Source organism: Capronia coronata (genome assembly GCF_000585585.1).
Source record: "Capronia coronata CBS 617.96 chromosome Unknown acBCG-supercont1.2, whole genome shotgun sequence".
NCBI lineage: Eukaryota > Fungi > Ascomycota > Eurotiomycetes > Chaetothyriales > Herpotrichiellaceae > Capronia > Capronia coronata.
Genome location: NW_006912894.1, coordinates 2,645,012 through 2,662,577, shown reverse-complemented (window position 1 = coordinate 2,662,577; position 17,566 = coordinate 2,645,012). Strand labels below are relative to the sequence as shown.

General features: G+C 52.4%; 7 protein-coding genes across 7 annotated transcripts; 3 read left to right on the top strand and 4 right to left on the bottom strand.

Moving 5' to 3' along the window:
* Positions 1 to 336: 336 nt before the first annotated feature.
* Positions 337 to 1,702, bottom strand: A1O1_02627 (aspergillopepsin I; the record flags this gene model as incomplete). The annotated part of the gene is made up of 3 exons (XM_007723538.1): positions 337 to 464; positions 517 to 1,271; positions 1,329 to 1,702. The coding sequence occupies 3 exons, from the start codon at positions 1,700 to 1,702 to the stop codon at positions 337 to 339; spliced, it is 1,257 nt and encodes a 418-aa protein (XP_007721728.1).
* Positions 1,703 to 3,191: 1,489 nt separating this feature from the next.
* On the bottom strand, positions 3,192 to 4,277 carry A1O1_02626 (cytosolic Fe-S cluster assembly factor nbp35; the record flags this gene model as incomplete). The annotated part of the gene is made up of 2 exons (XM_007723537.1): positions 3,192 to 4,135; positions 4,193 to 4,277. 2 exons carry the CDS (start codon positions 4,275 to 4,277, stop codon positions 3,192 to 3,194), a joined length of 1,029 nt encoding a protein of 342 aa, XP_007721727.1.
* Positions 4,278 to 5,113: 836 nt separating this feature from the next.
* On the top strand, positions 5,114 to 8,117 carry A1O1_02625 (phosphatidylethanolamine N-methyltransferase; the record flags this gene model as incomplete). Its single annotated transcript, XM_007723536.1, has 2 exons — positions 5,114 to 5,300; positions 5,359 to 8,117. The coding sequence occupies 2 exons, from the start codon at positions 5,114 to 5,116 to the stop codon at positions 8,115 to 8,117; spliced, it is 2,946 nt and encodes a 981-aa protein (XP_007721726.1).
* Positions 8,118 to 8,440: 323 nt separating this feature from the next.
* On the bottom strand, positions 8,441 to 9,694 carry A1O1_02624 (uncharacterized protein; the record flags this gene model as incomplete). Its single annotated transcript, XM_007723535.1, has 2 exons — positions 8,441 to 9,135; positions 9,280 to 9,694. The coding sequence occupies 2 exons, from the start codon at positions 9,692 to 9,694 to the stop codon at positions 8,441 to 8,443; spliced, it is 1,110 nt and encodes a 369-aa protein (XP_007721725.1).
* Positions 9,695 to 10,677: 983 nt separating this feature from the next.
* Positions 10,678 to 12,632, top strand: A1O1_02623 (ubiquitin-like 1-activating enzyme E1 B; the record flags this gene model as incomplete). Its single annotated transcript, XM_007723534.1, has 2 exons — positions 10,678 to 10,737; positions 10,797 to 12,632. 2 exons carry the CDS (start codon positions 10,678 to 10,680, stop codon positions 12,630 to 12,632), a joined length of 1,896 nt encoding a protein of 631 aa, XP_007721724.1.
* An 842-nt stretch (positions 12,633 to 13,474) lies between these two features.
* A1O1_02622 (transcription elongation factor B, polypeptide 1) lies at positions 13,475 to 13,861 on the top strand (the record flags this gene model as incomplete). The annotated part of the gene is made up of 2 exons (XM_007723533.1): positions 13,475 to 13,598; positions 13,674 to 13,861. The coding sequence occupies 2 exons, from the start codon at positions 13,475 to 13,477 to the stop codon at positions 13,859 to 13,861; spliced, it is 312 nt and encodes a 103-aa protein (XP_007721723.1).
* Positions 13,862 to 15,466: 1,605 nt separating this feature from the next.
* On the bottom strand, positions 15,467 to 17,137 carry A1O1_02621 (uncharacterized protein; the record flags this gene model as incomplete). The annotated part of the gene is made up of 1 exon (XM_007723532.1): positions 15,467 to 17,137. One exon carries the CDS (start codon positions 17,135 to 17,137, stop codon positions 15,467 to 15,469), a length of 1,671 nt encoding a protein of 556 aa, XP_007721722.1.
* Between the last annotated feature and the right edge of the window lie 429 nt (positions 17,138 to 17,566).

The following is a 17,566-nucleotide window of genomic DNA, read 5'->3' as shown; positions in this document are numbered from 1 at the left end:
CGATTTGAGCAGCTATATACTGTATAACTGAATTCTGGGTGTCGATCCAACGACGCCACTGTGTGGCCCACGACCAATTGTGGTATGCCATGTGCATTCGCCCCTTTTCTGAACCATTCCCAGTCATCCGTAGCCTTGTTCATTCCCAAGAAATGCATTGGCTACCCAAGCCACAAGATGCCGGATACAATGCATTAGCAAAATGCGCTTGGAAATGCCGAACAATTTTCCAAAACACAAGACAGACAAACTCCGACGCTATGCACGCTTTTTTTGTTTTCTAAGACGTAACGATCGTGATGCAATGATGCATTTCCCCGGATTCGCTCCAGGTAATCATTTGTGCGGTGCCACGCTGACCGAGGGTGTCGAACCATCGAAGACGACGAACTGTGATTTGAAAAAGACATCGCCGTAGATGGAGAAAGGAAGACCCTGGTTAGACTGCAGGCCGCCAAAACAGACTTGAAGAACAATTAGCGTCATCTTGGCTGTGCATCAGACAACCAGACTTACAATCGGTACCAGTCTGGGTATCGGTCCCAACTTCGGCAAAATTCATTCCGTCGCCTTTCACTGTTGCGAGGTGCGAATTCCCAATGGCCACCTGAAGATCCGGCAGGGCGGTGTTGCAGGGGAAAATCACCCCACCGGCCTCTTGACTCAATTGCGCCCCGTCGACGGTGTTCCAATAAGCTACAAGCATATCATCAGACACCAACATCAGTGATGTACCCGTGTCGAGAATTGCTCGGCCGTTGACGATATTCACAGTCTGACCTTGGACAGCTGCCGATGTTGACTCGACTTCCCAGAAGCCTTGAGATGAATCGACTGCAGCAGTGGCGAGGGTGCCTGTGAATGCCGTCTTATCAATGTTGCCAAACTCGTAGGCACCGACCTGACCAGACTTCAATTGAGCCGTGAAGAGTGGCAACGTCAGGTCGGACACGACGTTGTCAAAGAAGGTCTTTTGTGGGTTGGGCTGAATGGTGTTGAGGCTGCTGAAAGCAAGGCCAACGAGGCCGTTCGCTACAGAGTCAGTTATGAAGCTGCTGCCGACGGTATCGGGAAGGCCAATGGCTTGAGCTGCGACAGTAGCGCCACCGATGTCGACTTGGTCAACACCAACAGGGCCGGATGCAAAAGAGCCATCGCCATAGCTAATGTTGAAAGTGCCATCGAGATTCTGAAAGGTGGATGATTGAGTTGGATTGTAGATGGTGTGGCCTTTTTGGGCAGATTTGGCGAGGTTGGTATTGAAGACCCAGCTAGAGTCATGTAAGCTTGATACTCTGACGGTCTCACAGGAAGAGGGGCTGTCCTACAAGTCAGATGAGCCACTGTCGAAGTTCATGATCAACTGCTGTCCGCCGACGGTCACCGGTGAAAGAAATTGAGCATCGTTCTGAGTAGGAGCCGCCGTGGTTCCGCCATCTTCGTTGCCTGTCGCATTGACAGCAGCGGCGGTTGCTGCTCGAATCCTGGTGGCCACCTCTCCATCGGGCACGAAGCTGATGTCGTTGAACCCGAATTTGATGAGAGCTCTTTTGTAGGCTGCTTTTCCATTTGGCTTGTAGTTGGCGTTGCGTATGCGGGGGATCTTGAACGAGCGTTTCTGTTTCTGTTTCTGTTGGATAGGGGTTGCAAAGACTGCGGTCAAGAAGAGAACGGTAAAGAGCAATGCCTGAATTCGAAGCATAGTGAGAGTAGTGATCGGCTAGCGACTGTAAAACAAGAAGAGAGTCTGAATGAAGGTAACCTCGTCCTGCAAAGCTGGAGAAAGAAGAGTGAAAAGGATAGTGAAGGACCTGCCTCCAGTATACAAAGGAACGATGACTATGCAAGGAAACAGACAAGGCTCGAGGGCCGACGAAGATAGATCAGGTCACAAACCAGGCTGGAAGCAAACATTTTAACAGAACTGGTGGGATGTCGAGGATATGCATGTCTACCGCGGGATACATAGCACTGTGGTGTGCATACTGCGCGGCCTCGTCTCGAATCGTGCTAGAGAATCCTAGGCCACGCCAGCTGCATGTCTCAGGACTGTAGACTGACAAGTCAACAATGAGGCCGGACCAAGGGTTGGAGCCACAGATGGATCTCATGTATCAAGTCGAGCTTCCTCCACCAGAGGCACACATGTATGACTGGCTCAATTGTGGCGGACCAGCGACTGCCCACGACAGGAGTGCAGGGACTGCAGTTGTGACAGCAAGGCGACTGGCCGAGGAGGCTTCAGAGAGTCTGGCATGAGGCTGACGGACGCCATGTGGATAGGTCTGGTCGATTTGGCGAGAAGCTCTGGGGAGAAATGGGGACGAGTTCAAGAAAAGGGGGTGACAACACGGGCCAAACAAAGAGGATGAAACGCAGGGGGATGAAGTTTCAAAGATGCCAGAAGGAGAGTTTCAAGCTACGAGGAATCCGAACTGGGCTTCAAGCTTGGCACCGTGATACCAAACTTGAACTGCGTCTGCGGATGGATCTTGGGCGGCAGTACTACAGAGCTATACATGGTGATAAGAGCGCATCCGCAGGCGCAGGCATGAAAGGGCGCAGGCAAGAAAAAGGCGGGGCAGAGAAAGGGGAGGCTCCCAAGGCTGCAACTGCAACTGCGATTGACAACAGCCACTTCGGGTCGCTACATCTGAAATATTGCTTATCAGCCAGCTAATCGTACCACTGCACGGGTACTGTCAATTCTGTATTCAATATGTCGCCGCTTGCACCTTGGTACTCTTGCAGTATAGAGGCAGCATGGACATCAGTTTCAGCGATGCTTGACCCTGTCGGCAGTAGGCACTGGGGCACTGCTCAGGCTCATAACATCACCTCCTATAGCAGAACGACATGCGCGTGCCCTGCCAGAAAGCCCTTCTCGGACATCCGTGCCCTGGCCCAACGACGTTCGGCTACACCACATACGCGGCCCTCTTTCACCACCTCTGGCGACAACGCAAACCCTGGCCCTCGCTTGTCCACCTCTCAGCTTCGCCTGCCGCCGTGCCTTGTGGTGTAGTCCACTTTGTAACTTGAACGGGTAACGAGGGAGCTGACTCGCTGTCACACCCTCAGCCAGGCCAGGGTATTGCCTCTGTGGGACTCGAGTTCGTATGCGTCCCGTCAGGGCCGAGGGCAAAGGCTGAGGAAACATCGTAGTAAAACAAAATGGGTATCTTCAAGTCTTATAACGGGCCGTCGGGAAGAACTTCATCCGGATCCTCACCAATCAATCTCCCCACCGACCTCACCACTTGTCGTAACGCTTTGCAAGCAGGGCTGTCAGGGAAGCTGTCCATGAAGCTCTCTCCAAAATCGCAGGCCATTCCTATCCGTGGATCAAGCGGCACTGCTCCCAGGAAAGGGATGCCCAGGTCGTCACAGAGTTTCTTACCGCCTCCTGTCGTTGCTCGGAAGATCTGAGACTCGTGGGTACATTTCGGACAGACGAACCCAGACATATTTTCAACCAGTCCCAATACCCGAATCCCGGCTTTCCGGCAAAAATCAATCTCCTTTCGTACATCCAACAGCGAAACTTCCTGGGGAGTGGTCACCACCACGGCGCCATCTACACCCGATTCTTTCAAAAACGAGTTGACCGACAGATGTTCGTCCGAGGTGCCGGGAGGGGTGTCCACGATCAAATAATCCAGGTCGCCCCATTCGACGTCTTTTAAAAATTGTTTAATCAGTCCGTTCTTCTTTGGCCCGCGCCATATCACCGCATCGTCTCGGTTCGGTAGCATGAATTGAACACTCATGACTCCAAGATTGTCCGTCACCCATACAGGACTCCAGCCCGCGTTGCTGACGTGGATGGTTTCACTTTCAACACCCATCATTTTAGGGATAGAAGGGCCGCAAATGTCGGTGTCCATGATTCCCACCGTAGAGTCTGGGTTGGCGGCAAATGCGTGCGACAAAAGCGAAGAGAATGTTGATTTACCTACTCCGCCTTTGCCTGACAGCACCAGTATTTTATGTTTTATTCCGGCAAGCCGTTCGGTTATGAGAGGGATATCGGGATCGGGACCCTTCGGCGCTGAAGCGCAGATGGCCTGATTCGGACAGCCATTGCAGGCGTCACCTTGGCCCGCTTGCTCGGATTCGGGACCAGGACAGTGTTCTATAGAACAGAGTCAATCAATCAGGACGATGTGGAACAAATCAGATAGTGACATACCAGGTTCTGGAGCGACAAGATCAGGCTTGGATTTGAGCGGGACTTGAAGCGCCTCTGACAGCGGCTCTTCCAGATAAGGCGCCATCAGTGTGCAAGTATAAAGAAGCAGTCACCTAAACAGAGAGTATCGTGGGTTCGTAGGGATCGTCAATGTACAGGCAGCACAAGAAGTAGAAAATAAAGCGTGGCCTGGTCGATGGCGAAAAAGTGGCGGCCAAATGACGGATTGGTAATAAAGGCGGAAATGCGATTGGTGTGACAGTGCCGCGACCGCAGCCTGACGAGCCTCAACCTCAGCCTCGTCAACCCAACCAACCACCTATCACAGTACAGAGGACTACTAGTATAGTAGTGAACACTTTTAGTAGTACTAGATAGCGCGATAACATATCCATATCTTTTATCAAAGTCCAATCTGTGCTACAGGCACTAGAGAGCTCTCCGTAGAAGTCGTGCTCAGGCACCGAATATTATATGCTGGCCAGTCTATCTCCCAACATCATCACCTTTACATGATTTTTATAGGCCGTTTGAAAACCTACCTTAGGTATCTTCGCACCTCCCTCTTTCATCCAAGCGCTGCATTATCTTCACATCAGCATCTAATGCTGTCCAATTGCTTGTTACAGATGGCGTCATGTTCTGCATCTCTCACCATCATAGCGATTGGGCGTTGAAGCGGCAGGAGGGGCACGTGAGGAGTTGAAGCTCTGTCAATTTCTACCCACTACTACGGACTAGTCTAGACTCGTCAAGCTCCCAACTGGTTTGCTTTGCTTTCCTCTCCCTTTTCCCACCTCCACTTCTATTTTGTCTACTGCACACCTTGTGTCTGGTAGCCGTAAATGAAAGGTTATATGGACACACTCATTAGTACCGAACGTTCTCTCAAAGACCTTTCTTTTACGGACGCGCATCACCATGGCCGACGACTCAGAGACATCTGGAGATTCCGTGACTGACGGTCTCCGCCATAGGAACGCTCCCATGAGAACCGAGAACGAGAAGGAGGCTAGACAAACTGTCCTGGACCTTAATGCGCTCGAAGAAAAGTCGTCCAAAGCTGAAAAGGACAGAAAGACCTTTGGTCGCACTCCTGATGGCACCAGTAAGTCTCTGTTCACCTCTGGTACGAGACTGACCTTCGAGGTCTGACGTTGTTGTAGTTTTCACCGTCCCATACACGCAAGACATGGTAACACAGCTCCTATCGCCCACAGAGCCGAAGAACGTGTCAGACCTCCTAGTACTGGCTATTCTGCTGCTGCAGATGTTGCTTGCCTGGAAGCTGCCATCTGCCTACAGAAGGCCAGTCCTTGCCGGTAATTTTTTGTTCTGGAGAGCCGCCTATAATGTAGGTATCGGGTACCTCCTGCATATGCAGTCTCACCACAAGACGCTGGTCAGGTGGGGGCGCAAGTCGAAGTTGTTCCCTGCTGCATCTAATGGCGAGAATCCACATCCCCGACTACGTGCCTTTGTCAAACGCGAGCTGGAGACCAAGATTGCCAAAGACTATGACTTTGACACTGCGCCTCTCGAGTACAATACTTGGTTGGTCTTCCGCCGCATCGTCGACCTGATATTGATGTGTGACTTTACCTCCTACATGCTTTTCGCCCTGGCTTGCGCCCACCAACCGATCGGAGAATCCGTGGCCATGACCAGTTTACGTTGGGCCGGCGGCATTTTCCTGTTTCTCTTCAATCTCTGGGTCAAGCTGGATGCCCACCGCGTCGTCAAGGATTTCGCCTGGTACTGGGGCGACTTCTTCTACCTGATCGATCAGGAATTGACTTTCGACGGAGTCTTCGAGATGGCCCCTCATCCCATGTATTCGATAGGATATGTTGGTTACTATGGCATTTCCCTCATGGCCGCTAGCTACAAAGTTCTTTTCATCTCCATAATCGCGCACGCTGCTCAATTCGCATTCTTGATAATGGTCGAGAGTCCTCATATCGAACGCACCTACAACTCTCCGCCTCCTCGGAAATCAATGGATGAACTGCCGCTCGAGGTGTCGCGACCTGAACAAGCCTCGACCGCTGAAACCTGGCCAGCCCTTGCCCACGCGCAACCACCCCAAACGCACAATCTTCTGGGCATTCGCAACATTGATTTCTATCGGACTACGGACTCGGCCGTGCTTATCATCCAACTCTATTTCTTTGCACTGACCATGCTTACGCCGAATACAACGTTGATTCAAACACTTTTTGTGATTAACGCAGCCCTTTGGCGCATCTGGTACTCGGTTGGACTTGGCTATCTGCTTAACAGGCAATCGTCCAAGAAGAAATGGACCAGACACTTTTTGAAGTATGGCGAGAGTACTTGGGAGGCCTGGAGGCAATGGAAAGGCACTTATCACCTGAGCATGACCACCTGTTACGCGGCATTCCTGGGAGCCGCGTGGAAGATGTACGCAGTGCCAACCAATTGGGACTATGGCTTGGTTCATCTGAAGCACATCGTCGGTCTGAGTCTGATCTGCCTTCAGATATGGGTGTCATGCAGCATCTACGATCAGTTAGGAGAGTTTGGCTGGTTTTTCGGAGACTTTTTCTTCGACCAACACCCCAAATTGACGTACGGTGGCATCTATCGCTTCCTCAACAATCCAGAGCGGGTTCTAGGTCTGGCCGGTGTCTGGGGCGTCGCTCTCATCACCAGCAGCAAAGCTATATTTTGTCTTGCCCTCCTCAGTCACACATTGAGCCTGGCCTTCATCCAGTTGGTGGAGAGACCACATATGCAGAAGCTTTACGGCAGAAGCCTCCGTCAAGATGCCGGATTGGTCAGAAGTCTTCGTAGATCGCTTCCACCACCACTTCGACAATGGCAGGACGGTATGGACAAGATGCTGACAGAAGCCGCTGATGTTCTGGAAGAATTCTTCGACGCAGCCAGACCCAAATTGGCAGCCGGAGTGACCAACATCGTTCAGGACACCAAGAAGCTCCTTCCGAAATACACAGCACGCATTACCATCACCAAAGTGGACCCTGAAATCGAGAAACTAGACCCAAGGGGATACAAGCTCGAAATCGAAGGCACTCCGGCTTCTTCTCTGGCAGATTCACAACGCTTCAGCGAAAAGGAAGCCGAACGGGCCAGGACTCCAGCGGAACGAACCAATGACTTCAAACCACTGCTATTCGAATACGGCGCGCCCATCAAGGTCAAGTGGACTGCACCTCTCAACCATGGAAAGAAGGACTGGGTCGGGTTGTACATGGTTTCTGACAACAGCTCGCGAGAAGTGACGCGAGTATCATCTTCTGGGAGGTGGGTCGCCACGAATCCGCAAGAATACGACAATGTCGACTCGGAGGTGGGGATTGTTTCGAGCGACGTGAAGACCACCATCACATTGGAAGACGGGACCCAGAAGGAATGCTATACGGGCGAAATGGTGTTCGCAGGCGACAAATTGTGGTGGACACAAGGGTCTTTTGAGTTCCGGTACCACCACAACGGCAAACACAATGTCATGGCCATTTCGCTTCCGTTCGAGGTCCGCATCCCACGGTTCAGCGACGAGGAGCTGGGAGACCTTGACTCCAACATCTCATCATCGAACAATCCAATGAACGACGCGCTGATCCGGCATGCGATCGAGAAGACCCTGCTTCCTGTCGTGCAGAACTGTTTCGATCGCGACCCGGAGATCGCCCCACGTACCCCGTCCGAAACGTTCGGCAGTCTGGTCGACAGAGACGGCAAATATGCCAGGCGGGTAGTCTATGCAGTGCATCAGATGTTTGGCATCGAGTTTGCTTCAGAAGTCGTCAAGGCGGATGGCAAGGTGGAGAATCTAGCCTGGCGGATCTGGGAGGCCAAGAAAGTCCTGGCCCCGTTTAGTATGTCGAGGTCGAAGGGCACAACGACACCGGTGGAGGGGTCTAAGGACCATTTGTGATCTCCATTGTGGCCATTTGTGCTGCCTACGCCGCGTGTCTTGCAGGGTCTTGGACAGCCAACTGCGAGGAGCATGAACGGTCGCTTTCTGTCAGCAGAATACAAAAAGTTGTGTAGAAAAAGAGCATAAGCATGCCGGGGGAGCAACAAAAAGAAAGGGCGAGGGGATCGGGACCGGAACGGAATTGAAGGGTCACGAAAAGTTGGTCAGGACTCCGAGTCCCTAATGGCAAAAAATCTTCTATCATCTGTCTATCCAAATGCTCGAATCTTTTTACGCCTCATCGGAAAGTTATTGTCTCATAGTGTGACATGACCGAAAGTTCAATAAAAAATGGATCTCGTCCGATGATGGGGAAGCATCTCTTCGACCTCGCCCCGAGCCTCCATATCTTTACACGTATCGTACAGGAAGAAATCAATCAGCACGGCGTTGACCTTGCCTTTCGCCTCTGGGTGGCGGCGCTCGATCTCGCGCCTGAGTAGCTCGACGCACCAGATACTGCAGCCGCGGATCTCGACTTCCATGGCCTCACCCGGCTCAAGGGGCTGTAGTCGCTTGATCCGCGTCTCCAGCCGCGGCGAGTACAGCAAGCAGTGCAGGCCCTGGAGCATCTGTGGGATGCGATAGTCGGCGAACATGGTCAGCGTACCGATGTCGTCAAAGCATCCGTACGAACGGCCGTTGAAGCAGGCCCATACGTCGGCCACGAGGATTTGGGCGCGCTTGTATAGTCGCACCTCACGGCCGTGATAGGGTGTCGAGTCGCGGAAGTTCGGGAAATATTCGACCAGCAGGTTTACCAGTGTGGCGGCAGACTGGTTGGCACGAGAGATGATATTGGCTGGTCGTCCGTCGAAGTGGTCGTGGAGGATGTCGCCGGCCTCACGGAGGATTGCGATCCGGTCGGCAAGTAGCGGTATAGGTTCGGTGGTTGCAGAGCGAAAGATGTGCTCTAGTACGCTATCTGAGCAGGCATCGAGATCACGCCAGAAGCTGGGAGTGGTGACTGCATAGCCTAGACCAAAAGAAAAATCAGTATGGCTAGTGTGAATCGTATCTGGAGAGTGTGGACGTAGTGTATGGACAGGGGAATAGCCAGCCTTGCTGGGGCATAATAGGGAGACGCAAAGACAGGGGTTCAAAAAGGGACAAAACGTACCTTCATCCAGCGCTCTCTGCAACGCTGCCACGAGGGACCAGTATCCCGTCCACGGGCGGCCTCTGTACTCCACGGCGAAGCGTTCTTCAGACGACAGCTCAGACCAAAAGGAAAAGTTGAGCAGGTTCATGGTGAAGATGAAATTGACTGTGCTTTCGTCTTTGGATTGCGGGTGCAGTTTATGTGACGACCATGTCTCGGTAGAGTAATGCTTCTGCTGCATCACTCGCCATATCGTCTCTGCGGCCGCCTTGGTACCGTCCGGCGAGATGGCGACGTCGATGGCATTGTCGCAGATGTATTCTGCCGACTCCAACACCCCGGTCGACGGGCGTGCGGTGAAGGAGCCAGCACCGAGGCCGAGAGACTGGCGGAGGAGTGCCAGTAGTTCCGGATCAGCCTCGTCATCTGACATCCTCCGCTTGCTGCACCTTGAGGAAGAGAGAAGACCAACGAACACGGTCCTCCTGGGCGATATTTGGTGTATAGATGGATTGCTGATGCCCGTCGTGGAAGTATCAGAAAAATGGCATGTCGGAGAAATATTGCTCCTGCTCCGGAGCCCGCTCCACGTGACGTCGATTATGCGGCGACTTTTGAAGGGCGGCGGTGAGTGCAATGGCAGAGCCCAGAGTGCTCTTTCGCACTGTAGAGAGTACCGTTACTAGGGCATCTAGGTCCTGTCTCAGATACCTACACAGTAATTGCCGGTATAGAAACACTTGTGTTGGTGGCAGTGAGTGCAGGTGGTCGTGAGTGGCCTGAGGAGCCTCATTCACCGTACCTGTCTGTGTTTTGACATATGCCCGGATGATCATCGATCGTCCTTTGCTGCCCCTGGAAGTTCTAGCCCGGTCAAGTGTCTAGCCCCCGTGCTGCCGGCGTCCCGCAAATCATGACTGATGATAAGCCGCTTGTGGTGCCTAAACGAGCCGGTAGTCACGGCCTCCAGGGCCATTTTGTGGGCATCTTACACCTATAACATCGCCTAACAAATGCTTCAGAACATGCAGCTGCAGGGTCCCATGCTAAGGTAACTCTGTAGTTCCCACCCTGCGCCTTCTGCTCAGTGCAATGGGAGGATCTCTCTTCCCTCAATCATCAGTCGCATCACCTCTGTACCACTCCGCGAAGTTTCCCATCTTTTCTTTGTGCATGATCGCCAACGGTCCTTTCGCTGACGGCGCGGCCAGGCAAGGGTGTTTGTATTTCCTCTCTCACTTCACTTTCATTTACCACTTCGACTCTTGTGTTCTCCCACTGCCACTCGTCTCATAACTCTATCCTCTCCGTACTCCTCTTTCTGGGGTCATGCCTTTTTGCAGTTGAGATCGACGACGGCATTTCTTACCACCACTCGGACCCGAAAGACCTTGACCATCCCACCAGGCATTCATCATGCCACGAGAAAAATACTCCAGGCAGTCCCTGGGCTCTACATATCGACTGGTAAAGGAGGTAAGATATGGAACACGAAGACGGCCGCGCTCGGAAACTGACAGTGTGTCGTCGCATAGTCTCGCGTTCTGCTGGTCGGCGCAGGCGGCATCGGCTGTGAGCTCCTCAAGAACCTCGTGCTCACCGGGTTCGGCGAAATCCACATCATCGACCTTGATACAATCGACCTGAGCAATCTAAATCGTCAATTCCTCTTCCGACAGGAGCACATCAAAAAGCCAAAGGCTCTGGTCGCAAAAGAGGTCGCACAGAAGTTCAATCCAAATGTAAAGCTCATCGCGCACCATGCAAATATCAAAGACAAACAATTCAACCTTCAGTGGTTCTCTGGCTTCAATCTTGTCTTCAATGCGCTTGACAATATGGATGCGAGGCGCCATGTCAACAAGATGTGTTTGGCAGTGGATGTACCTCTGATTGAATCGGGCACCACTGGCTTCAAAGGACAGGTTCAGGTCATCAAAAAGGGCAAAACCGCATGCTACGATTGTACAGCAAAGACGACTCCGATCTCATATCCTGTCTGTACTATACGGAGTACGCCCAGTCAACCAATTCATTGCATTGTGTGGGCCAAGAGCTATCTTCTACCGGAATTGTTTGGTGTCAGTGAAGATGAAACTCCAGAGGTCGACAGTTCAGGAGATGCAGACAACGCGCAGGAGATTGAGAAGCTGAAACAAGAGGCGCAAGCGTTGAAGAAAATTAGGGAGTCAATGGGTTCGGATAACTTTGCGCGACAGGTCTTTGACAAGGTGTTCAGGGAGGACATTGAACGATTGGCAAACATGGAAGATATGTGGAAGGACAAGAACCCGCCGGAGCCGCTATCCTATGACGCTCTCCAGCAGGAGGCTTCTTCGATCGATAGCTCCCAAAAGCTAGACGGGCAGCGGATCTGGTCGGCGGCCGAGAACTTTATCGTGTTCAAGGACAGCCTCTCACGCCTTGCGGAAAGATACGCCGAGGAACAGACCAAAGCATCAAAGACAGGTCAACCGCCGCCAATAATATCTTTCGACAAGGACGACGATGACACGATGGATTTTGTGGCTGCGACGGGAAACCTTCGATCGATTATCTTCGGTATCGAAACCAAGTCGAGGTTCGACATCAAACAAATGGCAGGCAACATTATTCCTGCGATTGCCACCACGAATGCCATGGTCGCAGGGCTGTGTGTTATGCAAGCTTTCAAGGTTTTGAGAGGAGAATATGTACGAACAAGATGGCTATGGTTATGGAACGGTTCTTTACGGACGGATCAATTGGAAAAGCCCAACCCGGAATGTCCGGTTTGCAGCGTCGCCATGGGAAGGCTGCATGTCGACCTTGAGAGGGCCACGTTGAAGGACCTGGTCCAAGACATTCTGCGGACGAAGCTGGGCTATGGAGAGGAATTGACGGTGCTCAACGATGCCGGCGTTGTCTATGATCCTGACCTGGAAGACAACCTGGAGAAGAAACTGACAGAGCTGGATATTCACGAAGCAAGCTTCATTCTTGTCAAGGACGAAGAGGACGAACCCCGCGTTGACCTCCGACTTGCTATTGAAGCAAAAAAACCGGCGGACGAGTCGAAGCCAATAGTCTTTGTCGAGAAGGAAGGCGAGACGTTTGAGATTCCACGACAACTGGCGAAAGAACCTGCCACCAACGGTGACAGCATTGACGGAGGCGATACCAATGGCAATCTCATCACAAATGGCATTACCACAGTGCCACCGACAGGCAAGCGAAAGCGGGAGCTTGATGATGATGGCGAATCCGGCGACACTCCGGCCAAGAAACTACAGGGACCTGTGGCTGCAGAGGTGGCTAAAAACTCGGCCTCGAACGCAATTGTCATTGACGAGGATGATGGAACTCTTCTGATCGCGGACGATTCTGACTAGGAATACGGCAGTCCCTAGAAACCAGAGGCGTTGGACCGGCTTCGGCATCCTGCGGCATTCGCACGGCTTCTGGCCGTTGGAGCATAGGGTTTAACCAGTGAAAATACAATGGCTCTGACGTCGCAGCGGCCACATTTCCCAGCATTACCTGGAGTACGTGCTTTGGCTGATGCAGACACTACTTCTTTGAGCTGATGCTCATTTGCTTGGGCATGGGACAATCCTGGATATGAAAGCCACCTTTTCCAGGAAAAGTGCTCAGAAAGAGCTATCATCTAGATGGCATGAGCTTGGATGAGACAATGCAGCGAAGAAAGCAGAAAGATGAGGCAACGTTGCCTTTTGTTAGAATACAGCAAGAATACACCGGGAGCTCAGCGGCATGTTTAGATTTGCTGGCCTGTTAGTCACTTTCACTTCGTCGCTCGTGTGCATCCAGATTCTACACAGTACTCTTCATGGCCTGCTCAATGTAACTACGTGATACCCCTGCCTGGCGAGTGAGTGATTACGACAAAGGGAGCATTGCTATAAGATGTGAAGTGCTGATTGTCGAGGATATGGTCTAAGGAGACCGCCTACTAGCCTACAGTGCTCGCCGCTATATGGCACACACTACGCGTTCACACGCGTAGAAACACGAAACACGTTCTGCCGCTTCTCGCTGCTTTTGGGGTTTAGACAAAATATCACCACCCACAGCAACCTACTAGTAGTAAACGCTCAATCCTAGACCTCGCACTTTCATCAATTTACTAGAATTATTTCTTACACGCTTCCAACGCTGAAGACAGCTGTATCTTTTCGCTCGCGACGAAGCCCCAGACCTGTTCCAAGTGATCATGGCCGTCAACGGCACTCCGTCACCGTTCGTGACCTTGGTCTCGTCCGACGGCTTTGAATTCCACGTCCGTCGCTCCGCTGCCTGCGTGTCGGCGACCATTCGCCGCATGTTGGATATGCAAAGTATGTCTCATCGCCTTATCTTACCTCCCTCATACGTGTATCCTTTTTCTTTGTCTCTGACGTGGATGACCACAGACAACTTCAGCGAAGCTCAGACCGGCATCTGCCACCTCGAAAACATCAGCGGCATCGTGCTGGAGAAGGTCGTCGAGTACTTCTACTACAATGAGAAACACCGCAACAGTGAAGGAGTCCCAGACATGGATTTCCCCTCTGAGTTGTGCTTGGAGCTGCTGATGGCTGCGGACTACCTGATCACTTGAGCCAAATACGGTCGTGTCATGCCACTCGAGTGCTTGCTCGAGCACATAACAAACCACAACTCATCACATCAGTGCAGAAGAAGCACACCTTCCACCCTCAGGGCCCGGCAGCGTCCCTCGCAGAGCTGATTGCGATACTGAAGCCTGTCCATGAGCGGGGCTCTGGGTCTGCGGAGGCCCACAACGACTGCAGTGCGGCACGCAATGGCAAGGCCAGTGTCAGATCAGTATTGTCCTCCATGGCCGCCACTGCTAGCTTTGAGTTGGAGCTGACGGCGCCTGACGCGTCTATGAGCATTGAGCGGTCTATTGACCGAGAAGAGACGCAAAGCCCGGCATGATACAGACCAGTAACTCCACAGCCAGGCTGACGGCACCCAAAGACAAGATCTACTACTGGAGATACATATCACCGCGCCAAGCTGAGAGTTTCCCTTTGTCCCTGAAATCGTCCGTATGGCTGCTATGCTGTGGACATGACTGAAGCTTTGGAAGGTGAACACCTGTGATAATGGAAAGACCTGGTCTACTCAGTCACAGCGCCTTCTGCTGCTTTGGCTTTTCGAAGATACCAGGCCATCATCTTCCTCACGATTCATGGTATGGATGGACAAGGGCAAATGGAGTCGTTCTCATGAAAGCCATCCATCAAAGGTTAGACATCCGAACCTGCTTCACCCAGCACAGAAGAGGAGATACACACCAAACATGCAGTATTCCCCATTCCACAGAAGCCAGCAGCCCTTTCTTCCCAATAAATTTGTTTACTGTTCTGCCCTTTTGGGAATGTCACTCATCTTGCCGTCTCGTTCAGTCCATTTTCACGCCTCTTTTCCTTTCCTTGTTTCCCCTTCCATTCCATATCTTCCTATCGTCCCCACACAACCCATCTCAAGCATATACGTCGCGCAACACCTGCTTTTCCTACAGGCCGACGTCTATAGAAGATGGAAGATCAGACCCCTCCCTAGATCATCAGGCAGTCCGCCTGGCTTTTCCTATGCTGATGAGCGGACGTTCTCTCAAGGGGAGACATTACGTCTCTATAAATTCAAAATTTTACCCATCCAGCTTCTAAGTACACAGCCCATCTTTTGGAGAGGTTGTCATTGTGGCCAGGATATAAGAAAATTATAAACGGCCGGCTGAAAGAGGTCGTTCAATTATTTGACTTGAAACTTTGATTTCACCGTTTTGTACTCGATATCTTTATGGCATTCCTCTACAGGAGCAGTTGTGCGAGTCTTTCCTGAGACCTCTATCTCTCTGGTAACAATGCCGTCACTTACTCATTTGGGGGTATCATCCTAAATCAACCATAGTGTCAGTGCCAGTTTTTGTAGCAATGCCATCCATCCGGCCATTAAGCCGTTCATCCCGTCGTGGGCCATCATATCATACAGTATATCAACTCGTGATTCAATAGCATTCAGCTATCCCTCAATTCCATGACCAGATGCGATAGTTGGACATTCTCCACGCGCAGTGGCAGCAGAAACCGGGTGCAAACGCCATGTTGCAACTGGAATCGTGAATCGACCACTTTATCCAGGTCGGCATCGTCAAAGTGATTTCCGCCTTCATGCCCTTCTGATCACCAGCCACTCAGCTCCTGTTCTCCTGTGGCTGTTTCTGTGCCTGCCCTTGCGTCTGTCCTTTCTTGCCGCGCCATCCACCTTTCCCCGGCCCCTTTCCCTTCCCCCTTCCCTTGGACCCAGCCTTCGCTTTCTCCTCGAACAGTTTCTCCACGCCAAAACAAGCATCACTCAACCGCAGATAGCTGATGACACCCATATCTACGACCGCGAGAAGAACGTTTCTGCGACCATGCTTGATGCGCGTCTCCAGTCTGCCGGCCTTGTCTCTGGACAGAGCATCCTCCGGCTGCGAGTCGAGAAGGTCGCCGATCTGCGTGAGGGTGGGGAGCGAGGTGGTTCGCGCGTCGACGACGGCGATGCGGTAGTCGGGCGGCGGAGGTGCGGTTTTGCGATATGCATGTGCGCCACTGGGTTTCCAGACGTGGAAATGGACTCGGAAAGGAGGTTGTGGATTGCGGGTTGAGGCTGAAGAGGAGGGATCATCGCTGGTGGTCGAAGGTAAGGATGTGGGTGTAGAAGTATCTCCAGTGAGAGAGTGAGTTGTGACTGTTGTTGTTTTGGGGGAGTTGGTGGGATCGTGGTACGGAATCAGGGCCAGAGCCCGGAAAATGTCGGCGTAGTTCCTGTACAGGCCTGGAGCGACCAGAGGGCCAAGTGAAGGGCATGATTCTCCTTGTCGCGGCCGGAACAGCCATGACACTAGTCTATGAATGAGACTGGCCGGGCTTGCTGCGAATGGTCTGGACGGCTGCGACGATACGAGGGTGGAAGTAGATGCGGAACTTGATGAAGTGGTTGTCGGTGCGTTGTGTGTCGAGCCATGGGAAACCTGATCATCGGCATGTCCGTTGACCGGAGCAGGATCGGTGTCATGCCAGGTCGGCGCTCGTTGAACGACGTAGCCTGCTCTCTTGAGCCCTGCGTAGACACTGTATCGTTCCAACGTCAAGCCGTCCTTGCCTATGAAGCTGGCATAGGCGCCTTGCAGACTCATGGGAAGTTCACAGACTTCCGGGTCCTCCTGCCGCAGAGAGGACTCAGCATGAACGATCTCCGATTGTTCGGCCGGTGTACTCGTTTCTGTGGCCGTCTCCGGCTCTGACCCTGCTTGACTCGATTGGTGCTGGAAATCCCCCTCCGACACTGCATGAATGGTCTCTTCGAGAGCAGCAGATGTACCGTCATTCTCACCACCCAAAGGATCCGGCCACCTGATATCCAGGCTTCCTCTTTCCAGCAAAAACAGCGCCTCCTCGGGCAGAAGCCAGACCCAATTGTTCCTGTCCGCCTGGCCCATGACTTTCAGATGCGTGCTCTTGAATTTATACACCACGACACATCTGCCGTGTCTGACGCCGGACCCGTTCTCGTCCCATCGCCAGTCCTCTTCGTTCGGCAGAAATTGGCCTACGAGGTGATTCTTCCCAGCATGTACCCGTACCGCACTGAGGGCAGTATGCATGGCCAGCCGGGCCGCGTCGAGAGCTGACGCTTGGGAGCGGGTCGGGTTGGGCTCGAAGTCTTTGGTGCCTCGCTTGGGGATGATCGCTTGCCCGATGCCCGACGACGAGGAGGAGGTCAACTGGGCGAGGAAGCGAAAGTCTTGGGTTTCATCTTCGAGGTCTTCGGCGCCGAAGTGCGACGTGGTCGGGATCGCATCTTCGTCTGCGTCCGCCATTGTGAAGGCTTTTGGTGGCTCGGCAGTGACCTCAACTATTGAAAAGGTGCGCAGTGAGCGGACCAGAGGAGGCTGTTACTGCAATTCGACTTGGAGGGCAGGGACGTAAGACAGGCTGCACCAGTCACAGACTGAGGATGGGAGAGTATGTGTATAGTAGATATTCTGTACTTTGTATGGAACGCCGTCTGAGACTTTCCTTATCTTATCTTAGCGTGTTCTTGCAGCCTTGCCAGATTTCCGTCACTTATACCCCCTTTTTCCATCGATGGCATCTAGCAAGCCTTGTGGCGCTACGGAAACATGGATAGTAGGACACAAACTGCACGGCCTAGATTTAGATAGTGACGCTTGGGTTGCATTCTGTGTCTGATGTGGCTAGGTATGAACCTGAATCCAACGGCTCAGTTCATCAGAGCGGTCTTCGTG